The 12,932-nt window shown below is 48.2% G+C and overlaps 1 protein-coding gene across 2 annotated transcripts in view; it reads right to left on the bottom strand.

Annotated features, from left to right (window-relative positions):
* Nucleotides 1-293: 293 nt before the first annotated feature.
* The window catches only part of LOC118771198 (matrix metalloproteinase-16-like), a 40,114-nt gene continuing 27,475 nt past the window's right edge, over nucleotides 294-12,932 (bottom strand). For both annotated transcript variants that reach the window (XM_036519107.1, XM_036519108.1), the window contains 4 exons: nucleotides 6,929-7,067; nucleotides 3,096-3,246; nucleotides 2,773-2,888; nucleotides 294-1,088 (listed from right to left, as the gene is read on the bottom strand). In XM_036519107.1, coding sequence (XP_036375000.1) covers nucleotides 754-1,088; nucleotides 2,773-2,888; nucleotides 3,096-3,246; nucleotides 6,929-7,067 — 741 coding nt within the window. In that variant the 3' untranslated portion in view covers nucleotides 294-753. The remainder of the gene's footprint in view (nucleotides 1,089-2,772; nucleotides 2,889-3,095; nucleotides 3,247-6,928; nucleotides 7,068-12,932) is intronic.

Raw genomic sequence — 12,932 nt, 5'->3', positions numbered from 1 at the left:
CAAACAAACAAAGCCATACCAAAAAAAAAACAAGAGATAAAAACACAATCTGTAATTAAGGCGGTTAAAAATATTGCAGAGAAAATTTGGCCCCTGTTTCGCGACAGACTGCCAGAACAGTCAAAAGTCCTCGACCCCCCCAATCACTGCAAAGGATCAAGAAGTGCGGAAAAGACAAAAAACAAAACAAAAAAGGAACAAACAAAAAGAAAAATAATCGAGCGATCGAAAATCTGAATAAAAAAAATCTTCTTTGGAGATAAAAGTTTTATTTGGTTAGGGTGTGTGTCTTCTTCTGAAATAAAATGCTTAAAGGGAAGTAAAAAAAAAATCATCAGTATAAATAACTGAAAAAAGCAAGATAAAGGAAATCGTTAACTTCTGAATGCTAGCAAGTTGAGCTAGTGTTTTCTTTTTTAAGCGTGCGGAGTAGGGGAACAAAACCTGGGTAGTTGAAGGCTTCTTCCCGCCCAAAAAATGTCCTGATTTAACTAGGGACAACGCAATGCATTATGGGAAGAGTCCAGGCTGAAAAACCTTCCCCCTGTACAGATGCACTGAGCAGATGCAGGAGAGCTGAAGTAATTAGCCTTTCCCATATCTAGGGGTGGAGTCTGGAGGGGAGGGAAGGGGCTAAGGCCAGCTCCCCTCCTCAAATAACGAAGGGGGAGGAGACTACGGCCACAGTCCGCAAGATCGGGCGTGGAGACGCCACAGCGTCAGATGAGCGGGAGTCGTGCCGGGGTCGCAACCTCACACCCACTCTTGCATGGAGCGTTTGCAGTACAGTATGTGGCGGGGTGTGCCCATCCGTTTGAACTGAAAGATGGTGTAGACCAGCACCAGGAGGCAGAGCGCCAGGATGCAGGGGATGACGATGGCGATGGCCTTCACCGTGCCTGCCGTGTTGTCCAGCTTGATCACCACGTCCACATCTTCCTCCGGGGGGCGCCACTCCCGGTCCGGGTCCGTGGAGCCGTCGCAGCCCATGAAGTCCTTGAGGATGGACCTGGGGTAGCCCGGCTCCACCCGCAGCTTCTGGTTGTTGAACTTCCAGTACTCCTTCCCCTTGTAGAAGTACGTGAAACCTGTCATCGGGAGGAAGGAAAACAGGAGCAGATGGTCAGAATGGCTGTTTCTCTGTTCTCTGTGACAAGAGCATATGTCATAAAGGGAACATATGCCCCGAGTGGCTCCACGTGCACGGGTGCCATTTTTCGAGGACTCTGCTGGAACTGACACATTATCATAAGTTCTGTGAGATGCTTAACGCTTAAATGTGTTGATTAGAGCAGCAACACCGAACGCCTATGTCACAAATCCTTAATGAGACCAAGAAGGGTGGCGGAGACGGTCTCGGCCTGACAATCGGCTGCTTTTCACACCCGCTTCGCTCGTTATTCGAGCGTGTTCGCTCGGCGCCTTAGCGTGCTGTGGGATTGGCCTCTGTGGGGTGGGGGGGCGGGGCGGTGAAAAGCTAACGTGCTGTTCTCTGTCTGGGACCTGCTCAGGGAACAGGCTGGACAGAGCCTGCCTTTCTCTCCTCTCTCCTCTGGTGACTCATCTAGAGCCCAGAGTCTGACATTTCCGCTCTACACTTCCGTGCTTCAGAAACACCGAAACAGATTTAGCACCCCGCTCCAGGGTACAGCGGAGGTGCGTCACCCCAGTTTCAACCCCACGACCCCCCCCCCCCCCAGGTGCAGAGTCCAGAGCTCTAACCACTATTCTGCACTGCTGTGAACAACCCTGGTAGAGATTATACCTGTACACACATGATATTTACTGAGGAAGTAACTCCGGTTAAGTAACCTCGCCGAAGAGCGCGACAGCAATAGTCCATCTGGGCTGGGCTGTCTGAGATGGCACCCTTTGGGCTGCAGGCTCCCCTCCTGTAGCCCCCTATGCCACACTGCCTTCTTCCTTTTCACATGGTGGCTGCACATCTGCTCACAAACACTCTCTTCAGGTCCAGGCACCATAGAGCAAGGCGCAAGAGAGGGAACTGCGTAAAAAGCATCCCCTTTTCCCCGGGGCCAAAAGTCCCGGCGGTGATCCGGCCGTAATTCCGGTGTCCGGTGACAACGCGGACCGCGGACATTAAAACAGACAATTAACTTGAGTGCGGTCTGCTAAATTGTGCTCAGCGGCACCGATCCACCCTTCATGCACAGATGAGCACAATCCCTGCGGAAGCTCTGGACCTGGCAGAGAGAGAGAGAGGCTGGCACACACGGCTTCTCTCCACTTGTCTGTCTGGGAGCCAGGCTGGGGCTCTGAACTCCCCTGCATCGTGACCCCCCTGACCCCATCACCACGTGACCAAGCCCATCCAATGGGACCGGCTCTCAGATCTCCGAGACCACTCCCACACCTCCTTCTATCTCTATTCTCTGCTCTCTATTCGTTTTTGATGCCCTGACCCAGCATGTTAGCTCCCCTGTGCAATTAATTTATTAATTAACCTAAGCAAACACAGGGTCAGTTTCAATTCTGGGTGTGTTCAAGACTCAGCTAAGTTGATTTGTACCAATAATGTAGTTAATTACATTGTAATTAAGTAAATGAATGAAACATTTTATTGAGCTCATACACAAATGTGTGATGGGGCTCTGAGCGAACATACCAAAAGATTTTAAAAAGAATCAAAGAGCAAGGAAAGAAGTTGACTTTGGTGCTTGGTACACCATTATAACAAATTGCATAATATAGTATTAATAATGAACTGTATTAAGCTCCGCTCTGAACTCATAGAAGGGCAGAGGATCATACCTTTGGCTTTGTCCACGAAGGCCCCCTGGGGAGAGTCTGGGACACCCTTCCACACTGTGATGGGTTTGGGGTAGCCGGGGTCCATGGTCCTCATCTCCTCATTGTACCGCCAGTACCTGTGTACAAACAAGAGCTGGGTCATCACCCTGAACCACACACAGAACAGTAAGGTATTCGAGAACTGTACACAGAACCAAAAGTTATTCTAGGACCACATGTAGAACAGTAAGGTATTCCAGAACTGTACACAGAATAATAAGGACAACACAGAATGGCAAGGTCCTCATCCATGGCCATACGAAACCGTAATATCTGGTGCTCACCTGTCCCCTTTGAAGAAGTAGGTCTTGGCCACGTCCTCCCACCAGACGGCCGTCTCGATGCTCTGAGTGGGCATGCCACTGCCGAACAAGGAGATGTCCTTAGGGTAGGTGGGCTGCAGTGTGGTGTCCTTAAACACCCAGAACCGGTTCCCTGCAGAAGCACAAAACCACAGAAACACCCGGGTTTACGCCACACATCAAAAAAAAGATGCGCTCTGTGTGTGTGTGTGTGTGGCATTTCACTCATGCACCACAAACATGCAAAGCTAATCCCTGCATTTATACATTCTAATACATTCAAGAGGCTTATTTTATCTTTAAAGGCCATTTACTCTGAAAGGTCGCAGTATCATTCCCCTGGTCGGCAAGCCTCGCTCACCCTGTAGCCCTGAGCGCCCGCATTCCTATGGTTTCTTCTGGAATGCAGATGCCTGCATTAATTCGGGGCAACTCTCGGTCTCGGCAGAACAAACAGCCAATTTCACAGGCCGCTCCCCCGTTTGCATTTCGTCCCAAAGCCCCCCCATCCCCCCCCCGGAAATAAACCGCGCCTATCCGCGCCGACAGGCCCTGGTGCTCATGTTTCTAAATGTCACAATATCTCAGCGTTGGAGATTTCCTGATCACGGCTGGTGTGCGGTCTCGGCTGAGGGGACCCGGTAAAACCAAACGGGGGTGAGGAAGCTGGAGGAATACCATGCCACGAGGACATGTGTTCATCTGGTTTAGTCTGGGAAAACATTCCCCTCTTGGTTTTTGGGTGGCATTACCTTTTTGCAGATGCTCTTATCCAGCATATACAGCTTACAGGTTTTGTGTGTTATCCATTTATGCAACCAGATAGTTACTGAGACAGGTCAGATGTGGTACCTTGCCCGGGGATACAACAGCAGAGGCCCGGCTGGGAATCGAACCCGCAACCTTTGGGTTATGAACCACTCCCAGTTGAAGTGAGGGAGGGGAAAACGGCGAGGAGACCTGCTGTGGAATTCTGGGTAAGAGGGGAATTGTAGGGTTTCCCTCCTTAGATCATTACAGTCGTTTTTCATTCGCTCAAAGAAACAACCAATCAAAAGTTAAGGGCAAAACGCCTTGCAGTTTATAGCGAACCTACCACCGGAGGTGAGTATATGTGCTCATACACCTCTGCACTCAGAACATAAGGGAAGAAGCCACCACACTATTAGAAAGAATGCAAATGTACTGTGGCAATTTCAGCGTTTAAAAAAAAAAAAAACACCCTAAGTTACTTTAGTTGGCGGATTGACAATGAGGATTTAACAGGATGCCTGAGAAATGCTTTTCAGGAATGGGCAGAGGACAGGGCTCTTATGAGATCTTGATATCTGACCAATCCCCTGCTGCAGAAAATAAGCGCCTGACTGGGCCGGATAGTTCCCTAAGAAAACTGGCAAACAGGATGGAAAAGCAATCATTCTAACACTAGGATGATAAGGAGAAGCAAGTGGGATGAGTTTCAGGCTCTGGCTTATCGCTCTGCTCTCTGATATCTGATCACTGGGCAGCATCAGGCCAGTCGAAGGAGGGATTTCCAGGGAAAGCTGCAGCTTATTACTTCCTGGGTCATTATTTTTTCCAGGAAATAATCAGAAACAAAGAGAAAAGCTAATGGAAACTTTCTTAATGCACTTGTAATATTTAATTTCATATTGAATCAAATATTTTTATGTTAAATTTTATTTTCGTACTAAAATCCTGTCTCTGGAGGAATTTTTATTCAACCTCCTGTTATATCAGCTAAGCAGTTAGCAGGGCTGGCTTGACATGAATAATGTGTTTTTCTAGTTTTGTTTTTGTTGTTGCCGTAGCTTTTTTTTTTTTTTTTTTTTTTTTTTTGAGCAAAAGGAACACCTGCGCACCTGTTTAGGTTTATAGGTTTATAATATAATCATCAAAAGATGCATGAGCGTGGCATCAACACTATTCTCTCTCTGTCTCTCCACGCACGCACACACACATACGGAGACAAACATGCACGCACACACACACACACACACAGGAGTGCATTGTGGATTACGCTCATGTATATTCTCCAAACGATGAGCTTGTTTTTTTTGTGTGATGGATTAACTCTCCATTTGCCTTGGTTTAAGACGACAGCCGCTCTTCAGATAAAACGCTGGAGTAAATCTCCCTCGAGCACTGCGCCCCATAAAATCTTTTCTGCAGCTGGAGACGAGGAAGCTGCCGCACAGCAGATCAGGGGGACCCAGAATCCAGTTGCCATGGGAGGATCTAGATATTACAGTCTAGAGAAATCTCACCAAGCATATTTGTCTCTTTTCAAGTCAAATTATCTCTTTACACTTAATATAAGACACAGTCACCAAACAAGCAAAATTTCCTTGAGCTACAAGGACTTGTTTTTAGACGGTGCATCTTGAATATCTGTGTATTTCCACTAGTTCCACTGGCAGATTTTTTCACTTATTACTAGCAAAAAACACCTTGTAGTAATTATTTTATTTCTTATTTTTGAAGGGCTATTTTTTGCAGTGTAACCAAAAGGTTGCTGGTTCAATTCCCCGCTGGGATGCTGCTGCTGTACCCTTGGGCATGGTACTTAACCCAGAATTGCCTCAGGGGATATCCAGCTGTATAAATGGATAACGTAAAAATTGTAAACTGTATGTTGCTCTGGATAAAAGCATCTGCTAAATGACTGTAATGCAATAAGGCATGGGTACAGCCCCCCAAAACCCTCACAAAGAGGGATTCTGGGTCAGACCATCCTGTCCTGTTAAACAGTCATTACAGTACCAGTCAAAAGTCAGGACACACCTGATTAAGATAATGGGAAACATGCATTCAAAGGTATTTTGTTCTAAAGGCTTATGCTTAAATGCTTGAAATTTGTTTCTTAGACAGATATAAATAGTGGAAGTTGATGCCTATGTATGAATTTCTTTTAAAAAAAAATCCATTAAAAAAAACTTTTTGGCTATTTTGAAGAATCTAAAATATAAGACATTATATTTTATATAACACTTTTTTGGTCACTGCATAATTCCATTTGTGTCATAGTTTTGATGTCTTTACTATTAAAGATAAAGACAGAAAAGCATGTCCAAATTTTTGACTGGTACTGTATGTCATTCATTGTATTTCCCCAAAGCTCTAAGCAGCGTGGGATCCAGCAGTTCATTCTCGGAATGTTTCATCCGACTCTATAACGGAGTGGAGTAAAACCCAAGGTCTCTGGGAAAAAAACGCCGGTGTGCAGTGCGACCGAAGGCCTTGGTCCCTCACGCGGCCTGGCACGGCCAGCTCTATCCTCTATTATTAATGACGGACGACGAGGCCCGTTCACAGCCAAGCGGTCGATCTTATCGCGACCAGCAGCCCCATGTCAGGCGCTCTGAGACCGGCGCACGCCGCAGTGCTGATGCAGGGCCTCCTGCTTTGTTTCGACCGCTTCCTTCAGTGCGCACGTGACACAGATTGAACGCAATGGAGAAAGAAGGGAACGGAGACGGCAGCCAACACTGCACTGTGTCCTAGGGCGTTCTGTTACCGTAAATTCCAGTGTATAAGCTCAACCCATGTTTCGTAAATTCCAGCATATTGGCTCAGTGCATGTTTCATGAATTGCAGTGTATAGGTTCAATGCATGTTTCATGAATACCAATGTATAGGTTCAATGCATGTTTCATGAATTCCAGCATATAGACTCAATGCATGTTTGACTCAACACCCACTATTTACATATTGGAGGTTGTAAGACTCTCCATTCATTGTGGCCTTATGTCAAGCAGCTAGATCAGTAATGCCTGCACATCAGACACCTGAACACTATAGACCCCCTCTCTCACCTTTGAAGAAGACGAACTTCCCCTCGCTGTTCTCGTAGACGGCGTCGATCTTGGGCGGCAATCCCCTCCAGAAGTAGGCGATCTGCATGGGGTACCCCGGCATCACCGCGTTGTCCCGGACCCGCCAGAACCACTGGTCCTGAGGAGAGAGGAGAGAGGGTCTTTAGGACTGAGTGCTCAGTTGCAGACCCCTCCTATTCAACACTATAACCCTCACTGTTTGACTCCATCCCTGTAAGACCTGTTCCCACCAGCAGTCCCCAGCACTGAGCACCACAACTGATCACTGTTTCTGAACAGGCCCCATCACCCCCAGACACTGCTCACCACAAGGTCACCTCTGCTAACAAACAGCACCCTCAGCTAGGCCCCTTCCTGTTTATGGGCATTGCTCATCCCTAAGGGTCCCAAAATGATCACCATTGGGCCACCAGCACACCCTATCACTGTTTAGAAACATCACTCATCCCAAGACCCCATCACAGTTAACAAACAGCATTTGTTACATCACATTACACTACATGCATTTAGCAGATGCTCTTATCCACAGCAACTTCCAGCACAAGTGAAAAGAAATTTATCCATCCCAAGTCAAATGAGCGCCAATATCAGACCGGACTAACAACACTCCCAGACCATTCAAGCATCACCACGAGTTAACTTGTGCTAATCTAAAGCTAGACAGCCAAGAAAACTGGGAAGTAGTTAAATACACACATTTTTGTATATGTCAACGTCACAAGATATTCATAGCTAAGCCCTACCCCTGTTAATTATGTTTAAGCACAAAACATACAACATCAGGCACTATACAGTAGCCACTTCACTTTATACAGAGGGGGCTGAGAAAGGCCTGATTGTCCATTGTTCTTCAGCAGAGACTGGAGCACTGCCTCCACCTCGGCGAGTGGATGTGGTTTCTGAGACCACTGCGAGGGAGGAGAACCCGAGAAAAGATTTACACTACGGAGGAGCGGCGGCCGAGCGCTGTTTCCACAGCCTACACCAGAGGAAGAAAAGGGGGAGATTTATTCACAAAGCCAGCAGGAAATGGCTGGGCCTGGTTTTTTTTTTTTTTTTTTTGGGGGGGGGGTGGATAGATATCAGCGTGAGGAGGCTCTGATTCAAAGAAACGGCTTCCGTTCGCGACAGCAGAGGGGAGACCGGGCGATGGGGCGCGTCCTTTCTCTCATCTCAGCTCTCCGAACATCTCACATTAGCATTCCTGAGTTTACTGCTCGTTTTCACGGTGAACTTACGGCGCTTAACACCTCTCATCGCACCGAGTGTGTTTTCCGAACTCCTCAGCAGGGGTGTGTTTTGCTGGAACGACGCGCTTTAAGGCGGCCGCAGTGCTGTGCAGCCCGGGACCGCGACCAATCGCCCACTGGCCAAAACCCGGGGACATAAACACAGCTCTAATCTGCCGTTACCTCTGCTGATGACACGGCACAATAAAGCCCCAAAAAAGTGTCCAGCTACACAATTTCCAAAGGGGCTTGTTCCAGGTACTTTTCCAGTGATTTTTTTTTTTCTTCTTCCAGAAAACTTTAAATCATTTCAAAGCTCCACTTAGATACAGGCACATATAAGAATGTGCATTTGTAGAGTTCACTACAGACTACAGCTGCCCTAGAATGTTTGTGCGCTTTAAGGAGTCTGTACTCCTTGAATGAAACACACACACACACACACACACACACACACACACACACACACGTTCAGACACACTGAAGCATACGCTGTTGGAGGCACACACATGGGGGTCCTCGTGTGACTGTGGATACGAGAGCAGAAAGCAGGAGGGGGGGGTGGGGGTGGGACACCCAGCCCGTCTAATTAGTGCTGTGGACGCCAGTGACAGTGAGCAGAGCTGAAACCTCCCTGGGGAGATCGGGTTACCTTTACCCCATGGGGGTTCTTCTATTTTTACCTCGTTAATTGTCGGGCCCGGTTCTTAATTGCGAAACGTGTCGCCTTAGCTTTCGGATGTAATTATGCCCGAGCTTACAGCACTTCCCGCATCGAGGCGGAGCTCATTTCCATCCCTGCCCTTCGCCTGCCCTCAGGTGTAGAGCCACGAGGGTGATGCAACATGGCCTGGATCATGACATCACAAACCTGTTTATGACACGTGGCAACACACTGCACTGTGGAGCTGAAGGAGCTGAAACGCGATTGGTTAAAAATGCTGTTCTGTGAGAAACTGGAAACCGTGGAAAGAGTTTGTTCAAAAGTGCTGTTCTATCAGAACTGGAAACCCCTGAAAAATTGTTTCATAAATCAGCCTAGTAATGGTGCTCGGCACGTCCAAGGAAATCATTTATGGAGGATTAATTTTCAAACGTGTTCTTGTTTCCCCTAGAAAGTCTCATATTAAATGTCAGGCTCCAATTAAATGCACCTGGCAAATGAATATTGTAATGTACATAACCAAAAACTGATTCCTGAACAGTACAGGGTAGCCTTTAACATGATATCAATATCTATAACACAGTATCAATAACACAAACCAATAAGCCCATCCAAATGACCTCTGCGACCTGTGAAACTCCTGTTCCCTGGTCCAGAGGAGCCCGGGGGTTTGTGGCTCTCTGTAAAGCAGCCCCCTCAGAGTGGAGCCGGGGAGAGGCCATGTGGTGCAACCTGCTAAAGGTGAAGAACGGGAAGGTGAGTCAGACCGGGAGGCTCTTCGGTGCGAGGAAACCCCCACGGCTGCCACAGACTCTCCCCCTGCCAAAAGCGAGCTGCTGGGTAACAGTGCTCCCTTCCCACTCCCACTTTCTGGCTCTCCTCCTCTCTGTTTTTGCTGAATCGGCTCGTTGCTCAGGGCGGGCGAGTGGAAGCAAGGAGACGATAATGAAATGGCAGCCCCGAGTCTAAGGTGTGTGTGTTTTTTTTCTTTTTTTATTTTGCTGTTGTTCTGCAGCCAGCGTGGGGAGCTGAGGCCAAAGCTCACAGGAAAGAGGAACCACAGCTGGAAAGTACGTTTTTGGATCAGCCAAAACCTCCCCGCCCTCCTGGCCTCTGTCTGGAGCTGGGAGCCCCCGAACGCCCCGCAATGTCCTGGGGACGTTTTGTGTCCAAATCGGGTCACACCCCTGTCCCACCTAACCTCACGCAGGCAGTTTTAGCAGCCCGCTGGGTTTGAGTTGAGAGCTGACCGTTCTCAGACGCTTTCGCTATTCCTGGACGAGAAACCGCAGGATAACTGAAAACAGATAACGTGGGTGAGACCCAACACGATTTTTGTTCCACCGTACGAAAAAAGCAGGCTCCTTTTATGCATTTCAGACAAAACAAAGAGCTCAGGCTCTGTGAAAAGGTTCTTCTGAGTCTACCGCAATCACAGAAAAGCCACACAGAAAAGCCTGCTTCAACAGCAGCAGACAACCTAAACACAGAGAGACTGTCCTGTGTGCGTCTGGTACAACTTGTCTCCAAAAGTCCTTATTTGGGTCATCACAGACCCTGCACTGAGCACGGGACACAGGTGTATCTTTCCCCCTGACCAGCCTAAACTGAGGGGTCACATCACCAGGTAAAGAATTCCACTCTGATTGGTGTTACCATGACGCCACAGTATTACCCGGGGTTTTCACACCTCATGCTGCCTTTGTCAGTGTTTTCTCAGAAAATGGCCATGGCTATAAAAAAAATCACACACACACACACACACACACACACACACACACACACAGGGCTGAGGTGTTGACAGTCATTTTACACACAGTGTCTTTAGAGCGTAATCCCATTGAGAAGCTGCATTGAAGACAGAGGGCTCAAGGTAAAAGCGAGTTTAAGGTCTGAGCTATTGTGGGGGTGGGGGGGGGAGCATTCAGCAGCTGCATGAAGGACATACAGAGTTTAGCAGTAGCTTTGAGGCAGTAGAGAGGTGGGAAGCAGAGTTGAGGTGGGGCAGCATTTAGCAGTGATGAGCTGGTTAGCAGAGTTAAGGTGGAGCAGCATTTAGAAGTGATGAGCTGGGCTAAATTACGGTAGAGGAGCATTTTGGCAGTAGTGAGCTCAGCAGCTGATTTAAGGCGGAAGAGTGTTTAGCATTAGTGAGGTGGGCACACAGTGTTAAGGTAGAGGAGCATTCAGAAGCAGCTATGTAGAGGTAGAGAGCTGGGCAGCTCAGTTAAGTAGAAGAGCATTTAGCAGCAGTGTTGAGGTGGTTTGGTGACAGTGTGGCACTACCCACCCGTGCCCAACTCGCTGGCTGTTTGGCCATTACAGTGGCAGGTGTGTGACCGGGCAGGCCTGGAGGGGTGCCCACAACGCCTGCCCGAGGCGGAGCTACCCAAAAATAGAACAGAGCTACAGTGGGCGCCCCAGAAGTCTATCCTACAGACACCGCACTCGGCGAGAAAAGGTTACCCAAAGAGAAGGAAAAAAAGAGAGAGAGAGAGAGGGAGAGAGAGAGAGAGAGAGATTGATGTTGTATTGAGAGGAGTAGGGGGACAAGCTGGAGGACAGTAAGGAGGTTCGGAGAGACTGCCACAGTGACAGACACCTTCCTCATCATTTCCCCATAAGCAAGCCGGGAATAAGCTCTAAAATCAAGTACTGCTGGCAAAGGCGTTAACAGCTTCGGTTGCGAAGGTGTCTTGTTTCCAGATCTCTCCTCACTCTGCTGACTGACGTGGATCCACACTGTAAACTGACAGAGCTGTGTAAACAGACAAACACCAGGAACGCATCGCACACGTGTCACCTGACAGGAGAACAGTGACACGCCCGTTGCACCGTGAAGCAGAGCTGTTGGTTGAGTTTGTTACTACTATCATCTCCGCTGTATGACACCGAGGGGACTGTGTGTGCATGTGTTTTTGCGCTTCTGTTTGTGTTTGTGAGAGAGAGAGAGAGAGAGAGAGAGAGAGAGAGAGAGAGAAGGTGTGTGAATGCTGGAGGACTTTGTGTATTTGTCTTTGTGGAGGGGGAGAGGGGCGTTTTTGCTAAAATAATATTTCAGTCTCATATGACCAAGGGCTGAGGCATGTTGCTCATGGCTGCTGAGCGAGGAAAAAGTCAAAGCCTCCTCCAAACACAAGCTCCAGCTCTGTGACAGAGCGCTGTCGCCCAGCACTACTCAGCTTTGATGCCTGGACACAGCCTGTCAGTCATATCTGCTAAACGCGATCAGCTACGGATGCTGCAGGAAAAAAAAGAGACAAACGTTTTTAATTAAAATCCTTGCTCAAAACTGGCCCCTTTTCTCTTGGTCTAATCCTTCCGCTTTCCACTACCGTGTGGCCCCAATTAAATGGTGGAGCTTGAAAGGCAAAAAAAGACAAAGAGAAAAACCCCGAAACCAGCCGAAAATTCCATTGCTCATTAGAGCGACATGACGGTACAGAAATAAGCCCTAATTACAGGACTGTAAAATCTCCTGCCTCCCGTCTTTCTTTCCGCCTGTTAATTGACCGCTGCGTGAACCTGCTCCCTGCGATTAGATTCCCTTTAAAGTTGCGGTCAGCCTTTGCAGTGGGAATTGCACCTGTGTTGCTTTCTCAAAGCCTGCATCCAAACCTAAACCACGCCCTTCAACTACAGAGGAGGCGGGAGAGTCAGGAACTAACTCAAAGGAGCGGGGCTCGCAAAACTAAAGGTTGCTGGTTCGATTCCCCGCTGGGGCACTGCTGGCGTGTCCTTGAACAAGGCACTTAACCCCGAATTTCATCAGTAAATGTCCAGCTGCATAAATGGATAACATCTAAAGGAAGTAAGTCACTCTTGATAAGACTGTCAGCTAAATGATAATAATGTACTGTAAAGGGAGGCTCCAAGCTCACTAAAACCGGCAGTGAAAACAGTAAAACTCTGTTCTACACAGCCTGGCTCGATGCAAACCTAAGAGACAAACAGGCTCTGCCGCACAGGATTCGGTGAGTGAGATGATTCAGGAGATGACTCCAGCTCTCCACCCCAGAGGCAGAGAAGGCCCAGGGTGGGTGTGGGCCAAACCGTGACCATCCCACGGCACGTCCCAGATGGAACCGTC

Source organism: Megalops cyprinoides, chromosome 24, assembly GCF_013368585.1.
Source record: "Megalops cyprinoides isolate fMegCyp1 chromosome 24, fMegCyp1.pri, whole genome shotgun sequence".
Lineage (NCBI taxonomy): Eukaryota > Metazoa > Chordata > Actinopteri > Elopiformes > Megalopidae > Megalops > Megalops cyprinoides.
Note: the sequence above shows the minus strand (reverse complement) of the source record. Positions and strands in the feature narration are given on the sequence as shown.